We start from the raw sequence: 27,724 nt of genomic DNA, 5'->3' as shown, positions 1-27,724 counted from the left end.
TTCAAGACTAATATAATAATCCGGATTTTCAAATACCTGAATAGAAAATCCGAATATCGGGTATCGAAATTATGTGTTGTTATTCAGATATCCGAATAGTGTATAAATATCCGGATATTAGAATCTAAACATTAACATTAAAATAACAATTGTTCGTTTATTAATAAAGTTCATTATTAATTGTACAAATCGATAGATTTGAGAGTAATTTTACGCGTCCGTCAAATACCGCTTACAATATCTGGAAGTCCGGATAACCGTATAACAGATAACCTGATATTCGCATATTCAAATGAATGACCGGATATACAGATAACAAAATGAACTAATATCAACCGGATATCCGGATAAGAAGATGAACGGATATTAACCGGATATATAGAAAACGAAATAAATGAACATTAACCACATAACCGTGCTATTTGGATTTTATGCCTTCTAGAAGGGTTTTTTCCACATGTAATTTACGCGAAGGCGTAAATTTATATCGTCACGTGAAATGCAAAAAGACGTAACAAATATCATCGATGAAATACAAAAAGATATAACTAATAAAATACTCAAACTTCACTTTTTGATTTATATGATGGATTTCATCGAATTGCAGCTTCCCAATTTATTTTATGAAAAAAAAATAAATAAAATATTAGTTACGACTTTTTCCATTTCCTTTACGATGTTATTACGACTTTTTGAATTTCAGGTGACGATATGTATGTATGTATGTAAAACATAATTGATATGAACTTCAAATATTTTTTTTGGAAAAACCTTCCCCAAGAATCATGACCAATCATTAAAAACTTACATATGCACATTAAGGTGGTCCGTATTTTTTTATTTTCGATTTTCTAAAATCGGAGCACAGTTTTGTGTGAAGTTAGGGTAAAAAAAATTTGCAAAAATTTGAGCTCGATCGGTTGAGAATTGCTGTGCCGTGCCGCATGGCTATTGAAGTTTGTGAGAACGTAATTGGAGCACAATGGAAATACGTAACGCTCGTAACTACTCAGGAGTCGCGCTTAGGGAGGAAAATGGGGGTTGTTCCTCATTATTTTTGTGTCTCCAATATTTTTGTAGAACAAACCTACCCTCCATCGCCAACCTTTAATGGGGTCCCCACGCCCATTTTCCAAAAGTTTCCCTAAGTATCTTCAGCTGAGAGGTCATTGTCCATATCGCAGTTTTCGTATTTCTGTAAATTACCGTTATATGGAAGGTGAGCCTGGTTCTTGTTTGATTTTACAAATTTTCAAAGGGTTTCATGGTAAGGCTCTAAGCAATGTTCACACCAAGTTTGGTGGGAATTGGTGAAGGGACTACAGAGATACAGAATTTCATCATTTCCAAATTCTACTTCGCATACTAACTTTCAACAATTTCGATCCAGTACAGTGATGATATTTTAAGTGCAATTGTACTTTTTCAGTACAATTAGTTTTAAAAAGTATAAAAGTACAATTTACCGATTTTAAATACAATTTCAACATCAAAAATACTTTTTGTACAAAATGCTGCAATCTCTGCCACTTTGATTATTAATCCGTTTGCGTTTAAGTAAATGGACATACCTACATTTCATGTTTAGTACAAAACGAAATTATGAATTGTAATTTTGATTGTGATTGTGAATGGTAATATTAGTGCTGAGCGTTGTGGTTATTGCGATTCTTATTGTCAATTGTTTGGAAGTGCAGTTTACCTAATGACGATCCTGCCGAAAAATTAAGGAATTGAATAACTCTACTCTCTAAAAAATATCTACAGTGGACATCCATTTTAGTGTTACTGATCTCATTTCATGTGATTTATTTTCCTTAATATAAACTGATCTATCTTCTGTATTTATTATTTGTCATTATTGTCTTCATATTTGAGTATATGTACAGTTCGCGACAAAATTATAAGGTTACACGGATTGGGCTATTTTTTATATTTTTTCAAATTAATTTTTATTTTTTTTTTTTTATATATAATTTTTGGCATATAATTTAAGAATTTATTTGTGACTTTATGGGCTAGTTGGAGAGATCTAAATGATAAGTTACGTTAAATTAAGTCTACACCGACTTAAGCTGTACAATTAACTGAAAGATAAACTCACTGTAGTAGAAAAAAAGGTGTATGTTTACTTGAAGGAAAACGCGAGGTAGTGCATTGACGGAAATGGTAAAAAGTACAATTAAGCTCAAAAAGTTACAGTTTTTGTTGTTAATTTTGTACAATTTAAAAACCTCAAATATCAACACTGATCCAGTATTTACGGAAATATCGTAGGTTTTGCATATTTTGAAAATACCGTTACATGGGAGGTGGGCGTGATTATTGTCCGATTTTTCCCCATTGGATAAAAGGAACTTACCTACCAAATTTCATTGACATATCTCAATTTTTTCGCGAGTTATCGTGTACACGCACGGACGGACAAACATGGCTTAATCGATTTCTTTTTTCATTTTGAGCATTTATGTATACATTTGCCTATATCTATCTCGATTCGTTTTGGCTGTTACAAACAATCGCCATAATACCCTTTCTTCAAATCTACATAAAATTAGTATATTAGAGGTATTATGGAGGTCTTGCAAAGCCAGTTCCACGGTAGGGCCGTGGATTACCGCAAAAAATATCAGGTTTTGAAAAAGGCAATTTAATATAAGTCATTAATAGTTATGTTATACATTAATAGCATTAATAAACCCATTTTCACTCATTGTAATAATTGAAAATTTTTTTTTGTAAATTTTTGGTCAAAATTCAGTTATTTTTGTTTGGGAACCCCATTAAGGGTTGGCGATGGGGGGTAATTCTGTTCTAGAAAAATATTAGAGACACAATAATAATGGGTGTTGTTCATACAATTTACCTCCCTAGGCGCGACACCTAAGTAGTTACGAGCGACCAAACTTCAATGCCCGTGCGGCACGGCAATTTTCAACCGATCGAGCTCAAATTTTTGTAAATTTTTTTTAATAATAATAGATTGGCGCTTACACATATGTGTTCTCCTCCGAGCGGAGGGATCTACAGTTTTACTCCGACTCCGAACGGCGATTGTATTTTTATGAGCAGCTGTTTTTTTATGGCAGAGGGACGACCGCTGTTAAGAAAAAACCTTTTTTCTATATTTTTTTGCGATGTTGCTTTGACCAGGCCTTGAAGCGTTGCGGAGTGGAAGCGCGCACTGCTTTCCACTACAGCACAGCGGCCGACAAAAAAATATAGTTTATACTAGAATAAAAACCCGTCCTTGCTATCGGACCTAGCCTAATCAAGGAAGAACTGAGGAAAAAAGGAAAAAACTCAGAAAACAGCAGTGACAACACTGTAGGGGTACGCCAGGCGAAATGCTTATGGTGCAGGGCAATTATAAACCTCCCCAAAGAGAAGCTAAGGATATTAACAGGTATTCTGACGGATCACTGTAAACTAACAAGTCACCTGCACAAGGTGGGGATCTCGGCCGAACGACCTACATATGTCGCTTCCGTGATTCGTTCGAAGAGACTCCGTTACACCTGCTTCGCGGTTGCGAGGCGGTGGCAAGAAGACGGGTGAGATACCTAAGCCAATTCTGGCCAAGAATTGCACTGATATAATCGCTGACCTCTGGGGATCTNGCATATAATTTAAGAATTTATTTGTGACTTTATGGGCTAGTTGGAGAGATCTAAATGATAAGTTACGTTAAATTAAGTCTACACCGACTTAAGCTGTACAATTAACTGAAAGATAAACTCACTGTAGTAGAAAAAAAGGTGTATGTTTACTTGAAGGAAAACGCGAGGTAGTGCATTGACGGAAATGGTAAAAAGTACAATTAAGCTCAAAAAGTTACAGTTTTTGTTGTTAATTTTGTACAATTTAAAAACCTCAAATATCAACACTGATCCAGTATTTACGGAAATATCGTAGGTTTTGCATATTTTGAAAATACCGTTACATGGGAGGTGGGCGTGATTATTGTCCGATTTTTCCCCATTGGATAAAAGGAACTTACCTACCAAATTTCATTGACATATCTCAATTTTTTCGCGAGTTATCGTGTACACGCACGGACGGACAAACATGGCTTAATCGATTTCTTTTTTCATTTTGAGCATTTATGTATACATTTGCCTATATCTATCTCGATTCGTTTTGGCTGTTACAAACAATCGCCATAATACCCTTTCTTCAAATCTACATAAAATTAGTATATTAGAGGTATTATGGAGGTCTTGCAAAGCCAGTTCCACGGTAGGGCCGTGGATTACCGCAAAAAATATCAGGTTTTGAAAAAGGCAATTTAATATAAGTCATTAATAGTTATGTTATACATTAATAGCATCAATAAACCCATTTTCACTCATTGTAATAATTGAAAATTTTTTTTTGTAAATTTTTGGTCAAAATTCAGTTATTTTTGTTTGGGAACCCCATTAAGGGTTGGCGATGGGGGGTAATTCTGTTCTAGAAAAATATTAGAGACACAATAATAATGGGTGTTGTTCATACAATTTACCTCCCTAGGCGCGACACCTAAGTAGTTACGAGCGACCAAACTTCAATGCCCGTGCGGCACGGCAATTTTCAACCGATCGAGCTCAAATTTTTGTAAATTTTTTTTAATAATAATAGATTGGCGCTTACACATATGTGTTCTCCTCCGAGCGGAGGGATCTACAGTTTTACTCCGACTCCGAACGGCGATTGTATTTTTATGAGCAGCTGTTTTTTTATGGCAGAGGGACGACCGCTGTTAAGAAAAAACCTTTTTTCTATATTTTTTTGCGATGTTGCTTTGACCAGGCCTTGAAGCGTTGCGGAGTGGAAGCGCGCACTGCTTTCCACTACAGCACAGCGGCCGACAAAAAAATATAGTTTATACTAGAATAAAAACCCGTCCTTGCTATCGGACCTAGCCTAATCAAGGAAGAACTGAGGAAAAAAGGAAAAAACTCAGAAAACAGCAGTGACAACACTGTAGGGGTACGCCAGGCGAAATGCTTATGGTGCAGGGCAATTATAAACCTCCCCAAAGAGAAGCTAAGGATATTAACAGGTATTCTGACGGATCACTGTAAACTAACAAGTCACCTGCACAAGGTGGGGATCTCGGCCGAACGACCTACATATGTCGCTTCCGTGATTCGTTCGAAGAGACTCCGTTACACCTGCTTCGCGGTTGCGAGGCGGTGGCAAGAAGACGGGTGAGATACCTAAGCCAATTCTGGCCAAGAATTGCACTGATATAATCGCTGACCTCTGGGGATCTCTTCAAATTTCTGGGATCTCTGGTTTTGGATGAGGTACTTACTGTAAATGGTTTAGAGCACAATAGACCTCTATATCATATAAATATATTTATCTTGTTTGAAATCTTATCCAACGAAAGATCAGTGACAATTGAGTTTTCTTTTAATTCCTTCAGTAGAAGAAGTTTAGCTCAAATCACTCGATTATGATTAAAGTATAGGAATTTGACGAGAAGTTGGATGAGAAAAAATATAGGTTAGTTGGAAAGTGTTCGGAGTTTTTCCGAAGCTGTCTAGGCTCTCGAAGAAGTAGTTCTCCAAAAGTTTGAGGCGTTTTCTCCAGAGTACGGGGTACTCGCAAACGAAGTGTCGGACTGATTCTATCTCTTCTTCGAATCTGCAGCTTCTGCGGAAATATTTATATGGAACTCCGAACCAGGCGGCCCTATAGCGCTCAGGTAATTCCTCTTGCTATTGCTGGCTGCCCCGCTTCCCTTAATCCTAGCTCAGATCCCCTTGTACTACATTCCTCCGCTTATTAATTTCCCGGAATACCACTATGTCCCGGGACCCAGTATAGATTAATTATGTGTTGTTGAAAAGCTTGTAGGGATCTTCGGCACTCCTTAACGCATATAGGGTTATTCGTTGCCGACCCTAAGGCTTTGCTGCCAGCTTGACTGTCAACAACGAAGGCAAGTTTAGATGGAGCTAGGCCGATCATGCATGCCGCCATGCCAATTGCAGATATCTCTCTTTCTCCCAGAAGTAATTTCTGAGAGAAGATGCCAGATCCTGTTCCAATAAAGGTGGAGNCAACGAAGGCAAGTTTAGATGGAGCTAGGCCGATCATGCATGCCGCCATGTCAATTGCAGATATCTCTCTCTCCCAGAAGTAATTTCTGAGAGAAGATGCCAGATCCTGTTCCAATAAAGGTGGATATTTCGTCATGGTTCGGAACGATATTAAGCTCTCGGTCAATTCCGTCGGGGAAAATGGATTAAAAAATTTCGCTCAAAGCTTGGTGTCTACCACATCAGCGAGCGCCACAGGTGGGAATAGGTGTACCTACCGCCATGTAAACCCAGTGTATTATCTGTGGCTGTAGTCCCCAGTCATTCCTGATCGTAGTTTTTCAGGAGTAGAATGCATGTATTCTACGCTCTGTGATATTCCTTTTCCAGGAAATTTTATAATCAAGAATTGAATGGCGTATTGAGGGGAATATCGCTTGGTGAAGAGAATGAATTTGGTTTGGGAGTGGTTAACAACTATACTGTCCCCTTCTGCCCATCCGGTCAGGTCGTTAATTGCGGATTGTAGAATCTCACTGACCGTCGAGACGAACTTCCGAACGTACCTACGACAGTCGGGTTTACTTTACCGGAACGACGCAGATTTATATCCAGTCAAAGACTGTTACTCCAGCATCATTCCATAAAAACCTTTTGGGGAATTTGTATGCTGTTACAACAACATCAACATGAACTTCCCTTTAACCAAAAGGACTAAGTCGTCTGCATACGCAACAACCATAGTAGCTTTCGATGTACAAAGCAAGAATTCGGTAAGTACAAGATTCCACAGCAGGCGAGATAAAAAAATCCCTTGAGGGAACAACGTGTGACTGTTTTCCTTATTTCTGCGGTTCCCAAGGATCCATTGATGCTTGGGATGGTCAATAACTTTAGGATTAAAACTTATCCAAGCTTACCGTGTTCAAGGACTGCATGAAAACATAGTTAGTAATTTTTTCGGAATGCAACTCAAACGAAGCTTTTCGAAGAATCGCTTTAGGTGACTGGAATGTCTAATAATGACACTGACCGATGTCCTTCGGATTAAACACGTTACGGACGTGTACAGTAGGCTAAGTGATTGTAAACTACGAACATTTGTACATGCATATAAATTTTATAGCGTCATGTGTCGTAATATTGTTCCTAAGATATTGCTCCTATAAATGAAGGTATGTACATACAACATGTGCGCATAAATATTATTTACTGTTACCATTCGGTGCGAAATGGATACCATATCGCTATGCTACGTGCGTTGACTTTATCTGATCAAAAACTAATAAAACGTTTTTTTATCTTTCAAGTAGTAGCAAAGGTGCTACTATTAGAAGTGTTTTGTGTTTTTCCTTCCCTCGAATTATTATTACTGCACTCTCATATTTCAAAGATAAAGAGTTAATATCACCCATAAATAATAAAATGTTAGAAAATAAAAACCTAAAAACGGGAGCACTTTATAAATCGTCACCAATAGTAAGAAAAGAGAAAAAAGTTATTTATCTTTTTATCACGTTTAACAATCATTTTATTGCTTCGTTTGCTGATATTGACATGGCTATTCGTTCGCCTGGTTAGTTAGTTAACAAACTGCCATTAATAGGCTTAGTTTGCACAAGTGTTTACAATTCATCTTCATACGAAATGCATTAGAAAACTGTATGCCTATTGAAGATAAGATCACAATGGTGTGGTAAATTTGTATAAAACCTAAACTTTCCTAACAATATTCTTTCTTCTAACTAGATAGCTCTGATCACGTAGTTTGCCAATATAGATATTAAAAACAGGTATCCACTGGGTAAGCAAATATCGATTCAATTTATGTTTAGTTCGATTTTCGTTAAATAACATTCAGTTCCAATTAACCGAGGTTTTTAATTACAGGTCTATTCTGCACGTTACCGACGATCTTGTAACCGGAAAATTTTATGACTAAAAAATGTTACCAAGTTCTTGTCATCGCGATTCTATGTACGTTATGTTAGTGTTTGGCCGAGTTTTGGCCGAGCTTCTCAGTTAAAATATTCAGCAACTCAGCTATGAAGAATTGTGGAAATTCTGCATATTTCACGGGGCAGTACTTTGTTACCAGCTTATGAGATGGTAACAAAAGGTGCGTTCGTTTAAAATCTCCTGTTTTTAATCAGCTGTTTTCCTGTTGGCAAACATTTTTCCCCTCAAAATGAAATGCCACTTTGCTCTCTTAATTTCCCCTACTTTGCAAGTTTTTTGCGTACGCGAACGCAAAACCTGAAAGTTTTGCTTAACTTTGAACAATTAACAGCTAGGCGAACGCAATCAAAAATTACCGGAGTGCTAACAGGATTTAAAAACTGGCAGGAACTTTATTTACCGATTACAAAACTTTTACCATGGATTGCCAGCGCAGAATAGACCTGTTAGCGGAACTTTGGTTAAGTGCAACAATAGCCAATAAAACGAACATCTATTTGAATTCTAAAATTCAAACTAGGTAATTTTTTACTGAAATCAGCTGATCACTTATTCTGAACTAGTGTATTTTCGAATTACGGGACATAAATATTGTTTCATTAAACCGATTTTTTCATTTAGCTGAAGTCTCAAATAACCGACGGAATTTGCATGACAAGGGGACAGAGTTTACGCGCCAATTAAGCAAAGTATCTGTAAACCATTAAGCATTATACCATTGTTTGTTTTAAGGAACAATGAAAAATGCAAGAAAGTCTAAACGGTAAAAGGTTATATAGATATGTAGATACTGTTTCGGCGATTTCCTCATAAGAATTCTTTCTAAGCTTCAGCAGGAATCGAATCCGCATCAACGCTGTGCAACACTAGCCACTGTGCCAAACACAACCCCGTAAATTTTCGATTCCTATCTTCAAAACTCGGATCAAATAAAAAATAAAATAAAAATGTAAATGTTTTTCTGAAACAAATATTTTTTTAAAGATTTTAATTAAAAAAAAAAAAACTTAGATTTTGTTTATTTCGCAAAAATATTTATTAAGTGCATGAAGTATAATAAATAAACACAAATTAACAAAGTTTTTTGAATTTATCTCAAAGAGATTTACCAGCATTTTTTTTTTAAATAAATTACATGCAAACATAACAATTGCAAAAAGTTGAAGGATGATGAAGTTGGTCTAGAGAATGATCACTATAAATATATTTGACGCATTCCTTTTGGGTAGAAACCTCATGCTAACCAAAATTCATTTAATCCTGAAAAAATGTGCGACGGTGCAATTGAAAGCTTATTTCATCTAGTATTGAATGCCTTGAGGCGATCAAATCGAATTGATGCATATCTACATAATGTACTATTTTTCTCCACAATTTCTATAAGAACGTTATAGCCCGAACATAATGAAAACGACGAGCTACGGACCACAGCTGTCAAAATATTTTTCCACGTATTCTTATGTAGATCATTATTTTGGCGACGACATGGCTACACGACGACTGTGGTTGTGGCCAGATTAGATCTATTTCTATTTTTCCAACGACAGATAACGTTCTTCCTCTTCTTTTATGTCAAATTCATACAAATTCATGATAACGCTGCCGCGTTCAATGAAATCATTCGCCATCGACAAAGCGTTTAGATAGTGAAGATATCAAATTGGAAGTTTTGGCCCGCAGCTCGTCGTTTTCAATGTGTTCAAAACTTTACACTGTTTGTCGTTGAGATAACGAGGATCCAATACGTGAACACCTTTTCATATCATGCGTCTTCTTTTGATTCGATAAATATTTATCTTAGTTATACAAAACTACCAAAAACGGAATCTTATTGGTCGCACATTTCAAGACTGTTGATGTAAAAACCGCCTTCAATTGAAGTACAGTATATATTGCTTAGCTGCACTTCCTTCTTTGCACGAAAAACTTGTGCGCTTAACCGAAAAAGGCACTTAAGTGGAGAAGCACTTACCACGTAGAAATTACTGCAAGCGAAATGTTATAATATATATATGTTAGAAATGTTAAAAATAATGCCTCTGATGCGCATTTTGGGGTAGGTATCTTAAATGTGCACTTAAGCATAGAGGCAGCAAAGCAAAATATACTGTACATACATGGCGGTCAAAACTGGTTGTTTTTCAAGCCTAAATTTTTATGTTATTTTTATGCAAAATTATGGTTCGTGCTTTAACCAAAACCATATTAACTTTCAAACTTATACAGAATTCAGAAAAATTCCACAAATTTTCATAAAAATTTTTCTAATTCCTGGGTATGCAGTTACAAGGCTTATAAAGTTTAAGTAAAATAAGTGCAAGATCTGAGCGGCTAAAAATTGCATTGATTTTTAATAATTTTTCGTTTCCTGATTTATTTGCATGTCGATATATACATATGTATGCATATAAGACTGTGCGACAATTTTATGACAATTCAAACCAGCCCAGATTTTGCTAACATTTTTTGAAAATATATTTTTTCAGTAATAAAATAAAACACTCAATGAATTTGCAAAGTTAGCTCCTTCTTTTATTTTATGGCCTACTAAAGTTTTCATGTTCCGGCGTTTTCAAAAAAGTGGAAAAATGGTTCAAATGAATGCCTGAGCGAAATTAAAGATTAGACATACATATATCGTCAAATTTCATGGGAAATATATTCGTACAACATTTTAATCTATTAGCTTCCGCCTGAAAGGGCCGTTTTGACCTTTACTTCAAGAAACGCCGCAAACGACCCGTCAGGCGGTAGCTAATGGGTTAAAATGTTCTACGAAAATATATCCCATAAATCTTACTATATACGTCTTAACCTTTAATTTCGCTTAGACATTTATTTTAACCGTTTTTTCGACTTTTTTAATAACTACTTAGGCCGAGACATGCAAACTTTAGTAGGCCATGGAATAAAAATGCCAGCTAACTTTTACAAATTCCATTGAGTGTTCTACTACTGGTTGGGTATACTTTCAGAAAATGTTAGCAAAGTCTATACGTACATATAGAATAACTCTATCCAATTTTCTAATAAAAATTCTGGTTTGTATAAACGTCGGTAGTGTACCCACTGAAAACTTAAGGGAATTTAAAAACAAATACCATAGCTATAGTTTTGGTTTGTGTTTAGTTTTATCACTTTGCACTATGGGAAGGTTGACCAAAGTGCGATCAACTAAAAAGTTAGGACAATTTTTTTTGCCNTGGGAAGGTTGACCAAAGTGCGATCAACTAAAAAGTTAGGACAATTTTTTCGCAGAAATCAATGCATAGGACTTACCAGTAATGAATGCGAATATTTTTTCTTCATGAGGCTTCTTTGAAAAAATTTTAACAAATTTTATTAATTTAAATTAAATAGCTGGAAAGTCTGAATTTTTTAAATTGCTCACTGAAAATTAAAAATATCATCCTTTGCAGCAATAAATTTATAAATACCCTCTTAGCTTCCTCTCTTTATTGAGTTCTCCCCTCAAAACCAAGATTCTGCTTCTTCTTGACTGGCGTTGTAACCGCCTAGGTGATTCTGGCAGAGTCCAACAGAGCACGCTATTTGTTTCTGCGCCAACTGACGCCAATTAGAAATTCCAAGTGAAGCCAAGTCCTTCTCCACCTGGTCCAGAGGCGCCTTTTTCTCTTTCCCCTGTCACCAGCATCGCGATCCGCGTTGCATTTTATGCGTAGGTGGATCGTTTCTGCCGATTCCTACGACGTGGCCAAGCCGGAGGGGTCGCTGTATTTTAATTCGCTGCACTATGTCCATGTCGTTGTAAAGCTCATACAGCTCAACCTTTTATCGTCTGCAGTTTTTGCCGTCGCTAACGCCAAAGTCCCGTAAGCATTCCGAAGAATCTTTTACTCGAACTCTCCCAAGAGCTTGTAAACCACCACAGGCATGATGAGTGATTTATAGAGTGTGTTTTTTGTGCGAGGAGTAAGGACTTTACTCTCAGTTACCTACTCAGTTCAAAGTAGCACTCGTAGTCCTTGTTTATACCGATGATGCCGATAAAGTCGACATACTCAAGCAACGCAACGCTCTTCTAAAGGATTGTACTTGAGTACAGGACCGGCCGCAAGGGGGGTTTTGGGGTTTTAAACCCCACTGTCGGAGGGAAATATGCATACAAATTTGCTATTGCATTTAGNCTAAAGGATTGTACTTGAGTACAGGACCGGCCGCAAGGGGGGTTTTGGGGGTTTAAACCCCACTGTCGGAGGGAAATATGCATACAATTTTGCTATCATTTAGTTTACGATAATAATGGTTAACAAGTAATTTTTAAGCAAAACACACAATCGACTTCAATTCTCATATAAAAATTGAAGATTATAGTTCATTTATTCATGATCCAATAATCGGATTTACGACAGACGAATTGATAACCTTCTCCTTTTTGTGAATTCGGTTAAAAATATTTTAAGATCTCTGTAAAACTTGTTTATTGTGACAACATTGCAATTAAGGTAACGAAGGGTATTGTGGATTCAGCGGCTATTGGGGACCGCCTATTTAAAAAAAAGAAAAGAAAAAAACAAGAATCATTTATAATAGCGATGCAAAAATTAACTCCTTGAAGGGAAACCAATAAAAATATATTAAAAATTGCAGTAAATTATTGTGTTTGAAAATATATTATACACATGTAGAATGCATTAGATTTTCACCCCTTACGATGAAAGGATTGCGTGCACTTTAGGATTTAGGTTTTCAACTAATATGAACCGAACGTTTTATGTCAAGTTCTATATTTGCACATTGAAGGATTTTGTGGTAAAAATGTATTTTTTAAACATTGAGTGCTTATTATTTATTTTTTGAAAGGTAAAAAATCCAAAAAGTACACTAGTGAATATTGTGGCTTATTTGTATCTTCGAGGCGGTCAGTTATTGGTGCTAATAGCTTTATAATTATAATTTTTTTTATTTTTATACTTTTCTGGAATCATGATATGGATTGTCAGATAGGAAAAATCCATACAAGAGTCGAATATATTCGGAATTGATTAGTTTTCGGCATGAACCCCTTTTTTTAATAAAGGAAATTAGTTTGATAGATTGTAATTGGAGTCCATAAGGCTGTAATACTTATCTGCATGATTGTAATATGTTGAACTTGAATTTAAGATGAAATATCCATTTTTATACAAGAATTCAATGTAAAGTTGGTGTAGCAAAATAACCAGTGCCAACGACACTTCATTTTGAAAACTATAATAAACATTCAAAAATTTGATTTAACGTGTTCCTAATTTCTTCTAAAATACAAAACGATAAATCTTAGATTATCCATTAAAAATGAGAAAAAATGCGAATTTCAGTATTTTCTACAGAAATTTTTCCTTTTTACAACGCTTTTATTTTAGTTATGGTTTGGCAAAATAATTCAATGAATATCATCAGAGAACGAGCCAGAGAACAAACAATAGCAAACGTTTCGGTATCGTGCAGTTTCGATCATACAAGGTAAAACGACACACAATAGATTCAAAACACTCGGAAGCACTTTGAAGAGTATTACCGAATTGATCTTTTCCAAGATTTGGCGTATTGTTAATACCTGGTCTGTGGTGGAAATTGCCAGATTTTCCGTCATCATCGACAGGAGGCTCGCATACATTTGTCCTCTATTTTCAGTGCTGCTACCAATCAGTAGGGTGGAAAAATTTTCCCTTTATAATTTAAGTACGTTCTGGGTATCGCTCGGGGAATTAAACTTAGAGAATTATCCATCGAACATATTTCTAAGCTTTTAAGACTTCTATTAATTTTATACAGATATTATATAAGTATACAACCCCATTACAAAATTTAAAAACAAAAATGCATAAATGTAAGTACCATATGTATGTACACATGTATGCATGTTTGTATGTACGCTGGGTACAAAGTATAGGCCTGCATAAAAAGAATCTACGTGTACTTATTTATTTTTCGATCTCTCATTAAAATCTCCATTTAAGAAAAAATTCCATCGGTTTGGATCATATTTCCAACACAAAATGAGATTATCGACAAGGATTTATCGCATTTTCAATGAACTTTAATCAAAGTTTATCATAAGAAATATGGTTTATTGAAATCGCGCTTCTCCACTAACCAATCGGCTATACTAAGTCTGCCGTTGGTTGGGCATTGGTTGAGTTTTGTATGCCATCATACCCTTGTCTTATTGTACATATGTACAAATATACATACATACAAAGTATATACCAACACAAGTGTATCATAGAACTTAATATCAGTGCTTTGATTTCTGAGATGAAACGCGGAACCAACTTACCTATACATACATATGTAGACTATAAAATATTTGTGTTGTTCCCCTGCAGAAAAAAAATATCAATTGATAAATAATAACCCACTTGTAGTTAGCTTTTATGCGGGATTTCTATAAAATATATAACTTGTAGTTAGCTACAAAAAGCTAACTTGAAAGTAGTTGACAAGTAATGCAGGAGTAATGAAGGAGATTGTTTTCTTTAAACGCGTTTCTATTTAAAAATCCTGCACTTCGCAAATACTTTTTCGAATTGAAAACAAATAAAAGGAAGAACAAAATTTCATATTATCATTTTGAAGTTATGTCTGACAGAGTTCGAATATGGGACCACCTACAGCAGAATATGTAAACAAATATGAAATGTAATAAAGTAAATAAAAATTAAAATAAATAAAATATTTTGGTTTTCCTATTGATATTTTATGTCCGAAAGTAGTTAGTTACAAGTTACTTACATCAAATGCAGAGGTAACCACCCTTGACTATTTCGCGGCCGTCGCCATAGAAATATAGTTAGCTTTCGTCAAAGAAAATATACAAATAATAAGTGACTTTTAGCTCCTTCTTAATCAACTTAAAGTTAGCTTATACTTAGATACATTTCCTGCAGGGTCACAGATCCTCCGCTTAATAGTATGTACATTCATACATACCAAGTATGTGAGCCGTGCTATAATCGCGTGCGATATAATGTTAGAATAAACAGTGCACACATTAATTAACTACAGTTACGTGAAAAATTATAGGGACTCGACATTTTGACCAGTTTTGTCTTTTTTTTTTGCTTAATGTTTTTTTTTTTTTGTATAAAAACGCAGCTCATTATCTAACAAAAACCCTATAAGCAAGTCCAAATTTCAAATTTAGTAGAAAATTTTGAAAAATTCTAACAAATTTTGCAACAACAACACACTTTTTAACCGACTTCAAAAAAAGATAAGGTTATTAATTCGTCGGAATATTTTATTTAAATTTAATAACTTTGGACCACGTTAACCGATTTCGATAATTCTTTTTCTATCCGAAAGGTCTTAGAGATAGTCCCATACCAATTTCGTTTAGATCCGATCATTGGATCATGATGAAATGAACGGTACTCCCAAATTTTTATAGAAGAATTGAAGTCGGTTGTGTTTTTTGCTTAAAATCAACTATTTGTAATCAGTTTTTAAGCAACTTCCCGATGAGGTAGAAACTTAAAACTTTAAACTCAGCTCAGAGCCCGCAGGTGGCGCAGATGTGGAGGTGTTTGAAAAATCCATATTTATGGTTAGATATGGTTCATATTTGGAATGTATGTAAATATATTTATTACACTAACCAGAATAACTCCACAAAAAAATTTGCCCGATAGGTGTTTTTTTTTTTAAGGAAAGGTGTTACCTCACAAGTGGTCCCATATTAATTTGGTCTAAACTGATTATCGGATCACGAAGAAATTAACGATAATCATAAATGTTTATATGAGAATTGAAGCCGGTTTTGCTTTTTGCTTAAAAATTACTTGTTAATAATAATAATCTGTTAGTGTTGTCCTCCGATTATAGCTGTTGCCAAACAAAGGTGAGGGAACTAAAATATTACACCGACTCCGAGCGGCGAATGTATTTTTATGAGAAGCTGTTTTTCATGGCAGAAATACACTCCGAGGTTTGCCATTGCCTGCCGAGGGACGACCGCTGTTAAGAAAAAACCTTTTTTCTATATTTTTTTCGATTTTGCTTTGACCAGGGCTTAAACCCATGCACTACCCCGCAGCAGTCGCCGCTTTTTTACTAACCACTAATAAATGTTTGTCTTAACTTTTTTTATATTAGGTCCATATTACATATTTTTCATAAAAAAAATAATAAACCTCAAACAAACAAAAGCAAAATAGTCAAAACTGGTCAAACCGTCGTCTCTCAATTATTTTTTCCAGGACTATATACATATATGTACATATGTACACACATACTTACATACATACTACGTGTTTTGTGTATATATCTTGGCGATAGGCGCTTCAAAAACCTTTGGCATGCTCGATTCGTGCACGGATTTAAACGCACACATACACTAAGAAGAAAATTAATGTTAGTGAGGATTGAAATATAAAAAAAAAAATTTAAGATGATCCATATATTAAAAGAGAAATAGTATCTCGCGTTGAGATTCAGTTAAAACTACTGAGGTATGTACATACATACATATGTACATACATCATAGACTATATGCCTATAATATATTGTGGCGACTGATGGACCATGTTAGTACATACATGCATATGTACGCACATATTTACATACTTATGTATCAATATGAATATTTCCAAGTGGATCAGAAGCGTTTGTGTGTGCATACATATGTATCATATGTCTGGCTAGTGGCGTTGGAGGCCGTGATCGAATATAGGGTGTAAGCGTGCGGTTATTTTGTGATTATTGAGAACAAGAGATAATATTGTTTTTAAGTAGATGTTGACGTTGGCTTTGCTGTCTCATCGTAACGATTTGACTTCGGCTGCTGCAGTTGCTGAGGGATATGTAGTACATCTACATACTATCTACCTATCTACAAATATAAAATATTAAATCCATACTGTATGTACATATGTGTGTGTATGTAAGATAGATGTTTGTAAGTAGCTGAGTGAACGTTGTTTTTAAGATTTTAGCTCTTATCGAAAAATTTTATGTATTGATTTAGTATTTGTACATTTCAAAAGCTGATAACATCTTCACAATATATTTGACCTCTTTCATTTTTACAGTTTGTATAAGCATTTGAAATATTCCATATTTGTATTAAAATATTTAGTACACCCACTGCCCTTTTCAGATCTTATTTACAAATGTATAAATGTACATGGATATTTTTTTCTCATTTTAATGCCATATATGCACATGTTTAGACATGTAAATTTATGTAGTATTTATAGTAGATAGTACTTTATATAATCACACCTGTGTGAATATTTCGAAGAATGTACACTACATATTGTTTGATGAACAAACTTCATATTTCTCACTGAAAGTCAGGACAAGCAAATACTGAGTGGTTGGTCTTTGCTTTGCGTCCAATTAAATCTACGGTTGTTAGCAGGATTATGAATAGTTTTTACACACAGGTGGGAACTGTACGTCATTCACCATAAAAGTAGTCTTACGCGAAATGAGTTTGCATGTGTAAACGCCAATTTCTACATACATACATACATACATATTGGATATCGAGGGACATTTTTGAACGTTCGCCACAATGTTCATTGGGTTGGTTCGACTAATCGTATCGTAAACTTTGGAAAATGGGCGTGGCACCGCCCACTTATGATCACATATATGTATATCGGTAACCGTTATACCAATTTGTACCAAACTCAGTAGTTTTATTGTACTTGCCACATAAAAGCAAAACGTTGAAAATTATTGAAATCGGACTCAAATTACGGCCGCTTTTCATATAACGGTAAATTTCAGAAATGCTTGAAACTGCAATATTTCGAAATTTAAGGACGCTAATTTACTCAAAATTAATACGCCCCGGCTTACCATCTAGCGGTAAGTTTCGGAATGGTGAAAAAACATGTATTTGATACTTGCGCCGCGTATTTAATGTTCGGCTCCGCCCGAACTTTGACTTTCTTACTTGTTTGTATTTGAAATTTTAGCTAGATAACTGCTTAGAATTATTATTCAGCTTATATATGTTAAATAAGTTAATAAGAATTGAGTTTTCTGGATAAATATTAATTGTCTGCTACTAGAGACTACATCCTAGAAAAAATGTTAGTTTTCTTAGATGAAAGTGTATATTTATATAATTTTTCGATTACATCCTATTTGGGCCGATTGTATTATAATTATTGAGCCAATTCAATTCTTATTTACTTATTTTACATATCGTCGATGTTTTTGCAAAACCGCCAATCGATTAACTACAAAACCGCCTATCTTACGACACTCAAATGTTACAGGAGAGCGAAAAAACAGGTTTTCTTTGAAAGCATTGCCTTGACAGGCTGTATTTTCTATAGCTATTATTTAACAAATCTGTTGTTTTAACAACGATTTTAGGATTTCTATGCATAGATCTCAATACCTGGAGTTCAGGGTTACCAAATCTCATTTTTGCCACAACGGCGATTTAGGCGGTTTTGCAACTGGTCGATGGGCGGTTTTTTAAAAACATCGACGATATACTTGTGTATAAATTCAATACTTATTCAGGGCTATCACAGAATCGATCGTAGCTTCGATTTGCGTGAAATCTACGAAAGTGCTACCACAGAAGCCGAATAGCTACGAACGTAAATTCGAAATTCGTAGAGAGCCTTCATTGAATCCGTTCGTAATGAAGATTCCTACAGATACTCTACTCTACTCTACTCAGATACTACAGATACTCTACAGATACTCTATGCTGTCGGAACCGAATTTAAAATGACTGAATCTTAAAAAANAGAGCCTTCATTGAATCCGTTCGTAATGAAGATTCCTACAGATACTCTACGACGAGCTTATGCTGTCGGAATCGAATTTAAAATGACTGAATCTTAAAAACAATGGAAAAAACTGAATTATTGTTAATAATAAAGATTTATTATACGCCAAATTTTTTATAGTTTCATATAATTCCATATATTCGTGTAAGCGTAGACGGACAATACCAATGCCATACATATGTTTATACTTTCATCAGCTAGACGCTATTTAATGAACGAATATGTTTTATGAAGCGAGGAAATAATAGTTTAACAACAATTTATTAGGAAAGAAACCTAATTACTTTAATATCATAAAAATTAATCTAAAAATAAATATTCTTCTCTTTAAAACAATAAANCCTGGAGTTCAGGGTTACCAAATCTCATTTTTGCCACAACGGCGATTTAGGCGGTTTTGCAACTGGTCGATGGGCGGTTTTGTAAAAACATCGACGATATACTTGTGTATAAATTCAATACTTATTCAGGGCTATCACAGAATCCATCGTAGCTTCGATTTGCGTGAAATCTACGAAAGTGCTACCACAGAAGCCGAATAGCTACGAACGTAAATTCGAAATTCGTAGAGAGCCTTCATTGAATCCGTTCGTAATGAAGATTCCTACAGATACTCTACGACGAGCTTATGCTGTCGGAACCGAATTTAAAATGACTGAATCTTAAAAACAATGGAAAAAACTGAATTATTGTTAATAATAAAGATTTATTATACGCCAAATTTTTTATAGTTTCATATAATTCCATATATTCGTGTAAGCGTAGACGGACAATACCAATGCCATACATATGTTTATACTTTCATCAGCTAGACGCTATTTAATGAACGAATATGTTTTATGAAGCGAGGAAATAATAGTTTAACAACAATTTATTAGGAAAGAAACCTAATTACTTTAATATCATAAAAATTAATCTAAAAATAAATATTCTTCTCTTTAAAACAATAAAATCTAACCTAAAAAAAATTATAAAAAAAGAAAAACGAAGCTGCCCGACAACTCGGACTCGAACTCGGAGCTCTCAATTGGCAGTCTATGTAGTACTTTGTTCACTCGGCCATTGCGACTGCTGGGGCAGCGTGAGCAAAATGGCATACATACATAAATGTCTATGTTTTCTTTGCACTAATTGATTTCGAATCAGCATTCGAAGCTGGCAATGATATTTTCGAGTTCACTTGGACTCAGTGATAGCAATTTTTTCGTATTCACAGCAGGCATTCGAATTCGTAGATTTTCCGCGGTGGATTCCGTGATAGCCCTGATTATCGCATCTGGTACGTAACGACCCGGCGATATGACCATAAAACGATTGATCATTTTGTTGTATTAATTTTTTGGGCATATCAAATATTATCTTAAACATGTCAACTATAATTAAATTAATTTCTTCTTTACTTTTTACAATACAGTTTAGGGAAGCTCCAACGTTATGTCAAAACCTTAAGACAATCCTTAATTATTTTGTTTGAATTGAAAATTCAGTACAAATCAGTACAAAATTTAAAAAATCAGGACATTAGCTTACTGATTGAAGAAATAAATAAAATCAGTACAAGTGTTGAAAGATCAGTACTGTACTGATAAAATCAGTACGTCTGGCAACCGTATCGGGGTATTTTGTTGACTTTGACTGTTGTCAGCAGCGAGTGAAGTTTTTCGAAATCGTACTTAAGATCTACTAAGTCCCAAGAAAGACTACACGCTTTAGCTAGCTTATCTATCGAAAACGAGACAGCCTCTAAGATTGACTTGTCCGAAACCATTGAAAAGATTTGCTAAAGCCAAAGCATCTGATATCTGAAAATTTTGATTATCTCTAAAAAGATTATCTGCGTAAAATGGACGCATGCGTTCCCGGCATATTTTTTGTTCTTTTGGCAGGACGCTATTTTGTCTTTGTTGCTTTTTCCCTTAATAAATAATTATATATTAGTGGTAGTAGATATATTATAAAAGACTTAAAAGCTTATATAGCCTGATTTCTTAATTAATAATAATAATAGATTGGCGCTTACACATATGTTAGTGTTTGGCCGAGCTTCTCCTCCGATTTGTGGCGTGCGCCTTGATGTTGTCACACAAAGCGGAGGGACCTACAGTTTTACGCCGACTCCGAACGGCGATTGTATTTTTATGAGAAGCTGTTTTTTCATGGCAGAAATACACTCGGAGGTTTGCCATTGCCTGCCGAGGGACGACCGCTGTTAAGAAAAAACATGTTTCTATATTTTTTTTGCGATGTTGCCACTAATATTACGGAAGAAAAATACTACATAGAATGCCGGGGTCCGGGGTTTTTGTGGTAAAGTCTTCTTGAGTTTTAGCTACCACGCATAAATACTTGCTAAAACAATTTTTTTTTATTGCGAAAATGAGTTTTAGTCCTAAGATTAAAGAAATGTCTATTTCTAATGGTTTTCTAGAATTAAGATTGTTAAGATCTATTATTTTTTTTTTTATTTCTTTACATTTAAAACAATTTGATTATCCAGAATTATTTGTATATTTCCATGGTTCTGTTCCATTTTTAAATCATATTTTTCTGTATCAATTCTATTTACAGTTATCCTTAAAGATGTAACATTTAATATCATGTGTGAACTTCTAGAATTCATGTACCAGGGTGTAGTGAATGTTAAACACACGGAATTGCAATCGTTTATGAAAATTGGTCAATTATTGCAAATAAAAGGTCTTGCCACAAATGTCTCCTCAACAACGGGTTCCACGCCCACTGATAAGTCGGCTAGTCAAACACATAATAACGATGAGACAAGCAACGTTTGTGCTGAGCTAGAAAACAATACTAGTGCGAGCGTGAAAACCACACCAAAACGTGAAGCCATTGGCGATAATGCGAATACATCGGAAGTGCTGGAAAATGTAAAAATTACAAATCCCATTTCAATTAAGTCACATTCGCCGCCATCATCCCCATCCCCAATGGGTTTCGATTCAACTGCCTTGTTAAATCAACCAAGTTTCAAAAGTTCACCGGAGAACAATGTGCCACTACATCAGAGCTATCATCACGCAGGTGCGAATCTCAAACGACATTCGGATTTAAATAGTGATGCACNTTGGCCGAGCTTCTCCTCCGATTTGTGGCGTGCGCCTTGATGTTGTCACACAAAGCGGAGGGACCTACAGTTTTACGCCGACTCCGAACGGCGATTGTATTTTTATGAGAAGCTGTTTTTTCATGGCAGAAATACACTCGGAGGTTTGCCATTGCCTGCCGAGGGACGACCGCTGTTAAGAAAAAACATGTTTCTATATTTTTTTTGCGATGTTGCCACTAATATTACGGAAGAAAAATACTACATAGAATGCCGGGGTCCGGGGTTTTTGTGGTAAAGTCTTCTTGAGTTTTAGCTACCACGCATAAATACTTGCTAAAACAATTTTTTTTTATTGCGAAAATGAGTTTTAGTCCTAAGATTAAAGAAATGTCTATTTCTAATGGTTTTCTAGAATTAAGATTGTTAAGATCTATTATTTTTTTTTTTATTTCTTTACATTTAAAACAATTTGATTATCCAGAATTATTTGTATATTTTCATGGTTCTGTTCCATTTTTAAATCATATTTTTCTGTATCAATTCTATTTACAGTTATCCTTAAAGATGTAACATTTAATATCATGTGTGAACTTCTAGAATTCATGTACCAGGGTGTAGTGAATGTTAAACACACGGAATTGCAATCGTTTATGAAAATTGGTCAATTATTGCAAATAAAAGGTCTTGCCACAAATGTCTCCTCAACAACGGGTTCCACGCCCACTGATAAGTCGGCTAGTCAAACACATAATAACGATGAGACAAGCAACGTTTGTGCTGAGCTAGAAAACAATACTAGTGCGAGCGTGAAAACCACACCAAAACGTGAAGCCATTGGCGATAATGCGAATACATCGGAAGTGCTGGAAAATGTAAAAATTACAAATCCCATTTCAATTAAGTCACATTCGCCGCCATCATCCCCATCCCCAATGGGTTTCGATTCAACTGCCTTGTTAAATCAACCAAGTTTCAAAAGTTCACCGGAGAACAATGTGCCACTACATCAGAGCTATCATCACGCAGGTGCGAATCTCAAACGACATTCGGATTTAAATAGTGATGCACTGTCAATCTACTCGCGCAAACAATTTCGCCGTTCGATAGCATCAGCGGAACACAATACCGATCATAGTGACAGTGCTGATGCGGACGCTGATTCCGACTACTTTCNTAAAGAAATGTCTATTTCTAATGGTTTTCTAGAATTAAGATTGTTAAGATCTATTATTTTTTTTTTTATTTCTTTACATTTAAAACAATTTGATTATCCAGAATTATTTGTATATTTCCATGGTTCTGTTCCATTTTTAAATCATATTTTTCTGTATCAATTCTATTTACAGTTATCCTTAAAGATGTAACATTTAATATCNTTTTTTTTTATTGCGAAAATGAGTTTTAGTCCTAAGATTAAAGAAATGTCTATTTCTAATGGTTTTCTAGAATTAAGATTGTTAAGATCTATTATTTTTTTTTTTATTTCTTTACATTTAAAACAATTTGATTATCCAGAATTATTTGTATATTTCCATGGTTCTGTTCCATTTTTAAATCATATTTTTCTGTATCAATTCTATTTACAGTTATCCTTAAAGATGTAACATTTAATATCATGTGTGAACTTCTAGAATTCATGTACCAGGGTGTAGTGAATGTTAAACACACGGAATTGCAATCGTTTATGAAAATTGGTCAATTATTGCAAATAAAAGGTCTTGCCACAAATGTCTCCTCAACAACGGGTTCCACGCCCACTGATAAGTCGGCTAGTCAAACACATAATAACGATGAGACAAGCAACGTTTGTGCTGAGCTAGAAAACAATACTAGTGCGAGCGTGAAAACCACACCAAAACGTGAAGCCATTGGCGATAATGCGAATACATCGGAAGTGCTGGAAAATGTAAAAATTACAAATCCCATTTCAATTAAGTCACATTCGCCGCCATCATCCCCATCCCCAATGGGTTTCGATTCAACTGCCTTGTTAAATCAACCAAGTTTCAAAAGTTCACCGGACAACAATGTGCCACTACATCAGAGCTATCATCACGCAGGTGCGAATCTCAAACGACATTCGGATTTAAATAGTGATGCACTGTCAATCTACTCGCGCAAACAATTTCGCCGTTCGATAGCATCAGCCGAACACAATACCGATCATAGTGACAGTGCTGATGCGGACGCTGATTCCGACTACTTTANGAATGTTAAACACACGGAATTGCAATCGTTTATGAAAATTGGTCAATTATTGCAAATAAAAGGTCTTGCCACAAATGTCTCCTCAACAACGGGTTCCACGCCCACTGATAAATCGGCTAGTCAAACACATAATAACGATGAGACAAGCAACCTTTGTGCTGAGCTAGAAAACAATACTAGTGCGAGCGTGAAAACCACACCAAAACGTGAAGCCATTGGCGATAATGCGAATACTTCGGAAGTGCTANCGATTCAACTGCCTTGTTAAATCAACCAAGTTTCAAAAGTTCACCGGACAACAATGTGCCACTACATCAGAGCTATCATCACGCAGGTGCGAATCTCAAACGACATTCGGATTTAAATAGTGATGCACTGTCAATCTACTCGCGCAAACAATTTCGCCGTTCGATAGCATCAGCCGAACACAATACCGATCATAGTGACAGTGCTGATGCGGACGCTGATTCCGACTACTTTATTTCATCCTTACCACATCTGGCCACAAACTCGTCGGCAGCGGCTGCGGCGGCAGCATTTAGAGGCACTTTTAATCCTGCTGCCTTCGGATTCGATTACAATTTGTACAAAGGTAGTGGTGCTACTGGTGTGACTGGAAGTGGCATAGGTGGCGTTTGTGGCAGCAATACGGCTGGTAGTAGCGGGCAGGAATATCCAAATGATTTGCATATTCCAAGTGATTATTCGAAGAATTTCGGAAACCATGTGGACATTCCGCCAAGTATGTATTTTTATTCTATTTTATAAAAATGTACATTCATATTTATGATTTTACACACATACATATTAGTTTTTGAACGCATGTTATTTTTTATCAAATATTTTCATTAGAGCCTATGCATCTGCATATCTGTGTATGTACATGCTGTATGTAAATGTGTTTGTATGTGCATTTTTAAATGTTTGTTTTTGCATGTAAGTAGTATTACTTTGACATAGAACAAATATTTTAAACTTATAGACGTATGTAACTGAATATTTTTTGATGTGCTTAATATACATATATATTGTCGTTGTTTTTGCAAAACCGCCTATCTGACGGCACTCAAAATTTAGCGTAGAGCGCAAAAACGGTTTATTCCTTGAAGACATTGCCTTGATAGGCGGTATTTTCTCTATCTATAATTTTAAAAATCTGTTGTTTTAATAACGATTTTTATGCATAAATTTCGATGCCTGGAGTTCAGGGTTACCAGATCTCATTTTAGCCACAACTGCAATTTAGGCGTTTTTGCAACTGGTCGATGGGCGGTTTTGCAAAAACATCGACGATATGTATCTATGCGTACGTATGTCTGCATCTGCATGCTTTTTCAACCATTTTCTTTTAGCACCTAAAATGATTCTAATAAGCTAATAAGTAGTAAATGATGAGTACAGCCCCATTCTTTGGCTATCGTGAATAAGCAGCCTTACGAATACATACATACAAAGTATATGTTTTTGTTTTAGTTTTAATAATTATAATCTATCGATTTTTAATTATAAAAAAAAAATCTAACATAGTATTTCCAAGAGTGTTAAAAAGAAATATATGGGTCATTCCATATAATTCTTACAGCCAAATATTTTTTTCTGCATTTTTATTTTGTCATGATATTCAAAAATCTCGAAAAAAATTCCAAAAATTTTGAACGCACGGAGAAGTATCTTTTTTCAATTATTGGCAGTTAATAAACTATTTGTCGGAGAAAATCATTTAAGGTATCAAAATGTGAGAGCGCGAGATAGATAAACAAAATGTTTGCATTAAAAAATTGCATTTTTTACATTTTTTATTTTTTTTATTAACTATACCATGTTCGATGTTTATTTTTTTTAAGCTGAATAGTATGGACTTTATAGAGTACGCGGTAAAAATATGAGAATGGAAGCACCAAAACTGTAGAAGTTTATTTAATGTTTAATATTTTTATAACAGTCTAGCTACTTATACAACAAATACCACATAAATCCACATTTCAAATTTTGTATAAAAATTATTAAAATTCAACAAATTTTCACCAAAATTTAAAACTTTTTATTCAGCATTTCTTGGTATGCAGAGCTTATTGAATTTTAGTATAATGAGGTGCAAAAGTTCAAGTATTTAGCTACAAAATATCGTTGTTTTTTAATTATTTTGTTTGCTGACGGTGTTACGCATTTTTTACAAGCTTTTATTTAACTTCACTTGTATATTCATGTAAGGGTGACCCTTATTTTAATTTCNTTTTAGGGCCCCCCCCCCCCCCTAGATTGGTGAATATTCATGAAAAAATATGTTACCCAAAATTTCAGGTCATTCGGAGAAAGTTGAGGCGTGCCGACCGACCGCCCCCCAAAGTTTGAATTAAACCTCTTATTTTAGTTCTTTAATAGTACATATTTATTTAAAAAAAAACAAAGAAATAGTGATTAAAGTTGTAAGTTGTTACAAAGCAAATATTTTTACTTGAAATATGTTTTCGTATTAAGTTAAGACTAAATTTTTGCGAGGTATTTTTTTGGGTCTGTGTAAAAATATATAAATCAGGTTTTCTATAACTTTATTTGATATCCGATTTCTATTATAGGTGATTCACCGTTGTAAAGGTATTAAAAAATTCTGTATACATTCGTCAGGAAAGATTATCCTATCATATCAAACTACAGTTTTGACTTATTATTATTATCGTACATGTGGACTCTTAGGCACGTTGCACATTAGAGCGATACGATACGCGATACAATAAGCGATATCGACATGCCGAGTACGTGGGAATTGGTAGAAAGCGATGAGAACTGGGCTCATTTGCACGACACGGACACTGCGGCAACGTATATCGCTTGCGTAACGTTCTCAGCAATCAAAAAATGAAACCACCCAGATTCGCTGTCACCCCATTTGGTCTAATGCGGAGCTTTATGCAACTTAGTAAAAAAAGTCCGTAATTTAAAGATAGAACATTTTTATAGTATTCTTAAATATACATATATAGTCAGCGTCAGAAGTATAATACCCTGACGTTTTGACGATTTTTTTCATTTGTATTTTCCATATTTATTTTTTTTATTTGTCATAAAAATATAACTCATTCTCATTATCATATAGAACTCGGGAAAATTCAAGAATCACCCAAAATTGGTCCATACAAACTTTCAATATTTCAATTCGATTTCCTAGAAAAATTTCGAGTACGCAGTTTTGTAGCCCATTAAATTTTAGTTACTAAGGTGCAAGTTTCAAGACTATAGAAATGACCCTTGATTTTTGAGAATTTTTTTTTTCTTTATTTTGACTACGTATATGCCCCATTGTTTCCAAAAATTGCAAACGTTTGCCAAACTTAACAAATATAAAATCAGATTCGAATTTTGATGAAAAACCAGACGGATCAAGAGTCACTGAAGAGTTTTCTTTGGTAATAAATTCTTAAGGTTTTCTGAACTCAAGCAGTTATCGGAAAAATTAAAATTTATTATGTATCCTGATGTGACTTCACTTGATAAACTGAACTTGTTTGATTGGCTGGAAATCGTAGATTGTGAAACGGAGCTGATTGAGTTTCAGTGCAAATATTAACTAAAAGCTTAGTCGAAACAAGGAAATAGTTAGAATCAATCGAATTAGAAAGACCATCGGCCAATATGAGCAATAATGCTAGTACTAAAATTTTGGAAACTTGGAATTCAATTCCAGATATATTAGC

The 27,724-nt window shown here is 34.9% G+C and overlaps 1 protein-coding gene across 1 annotated transcript in view; it reads left to right on the top strand.

Moving 5' to 3' along the window:
• LOC108371040 (broad-complex core protein isoforms 1/2/3/4/5-like) overlaps nucleotides 1-27,724 on the top strand; it is a 39,217-nt gene that overhangs the window by 7,122 nt on the left and 4,371 nt on the right. Inside the window, exons 2-3 of the mRNA XM_017626528.1 lie at nucleotides 21,326-21,807; nucleotides 24,375-24,774. Of these exons, the coding sequence (XP_017482017.1) occupies nucleotides 21,326-21,807; nucleotides 24,375-24,774 (882 nt within the window). The remainder of the gene's footprint in view (nucleotides 1-21,325; nucleotides 21,808-24,374; nucleotides 24,775-27,724) is intronic.

Source organism: Rhagoletis zephyria, unplaced genomic scaffold (assembly GCF_001687245.7).
Source record: "Rhagoletis zephyria isolate East Lansing unplaced genomic scaffold, Rhagoletis_zephyria_1.1 Rzeph_scaffold_04661, whole genome shotgun sequence".
Lineage (NCBI taxonomy): Eukaryota > Metazoa > Arthropoda > Insecta > Diptera > Tephritidae > Rhagoletis > Rhagoletis zephyria.
Note: the sequence above shows the minus strand (reverse complement) of the source record. Positions and strands in the feature narration are given on the sequence as shown.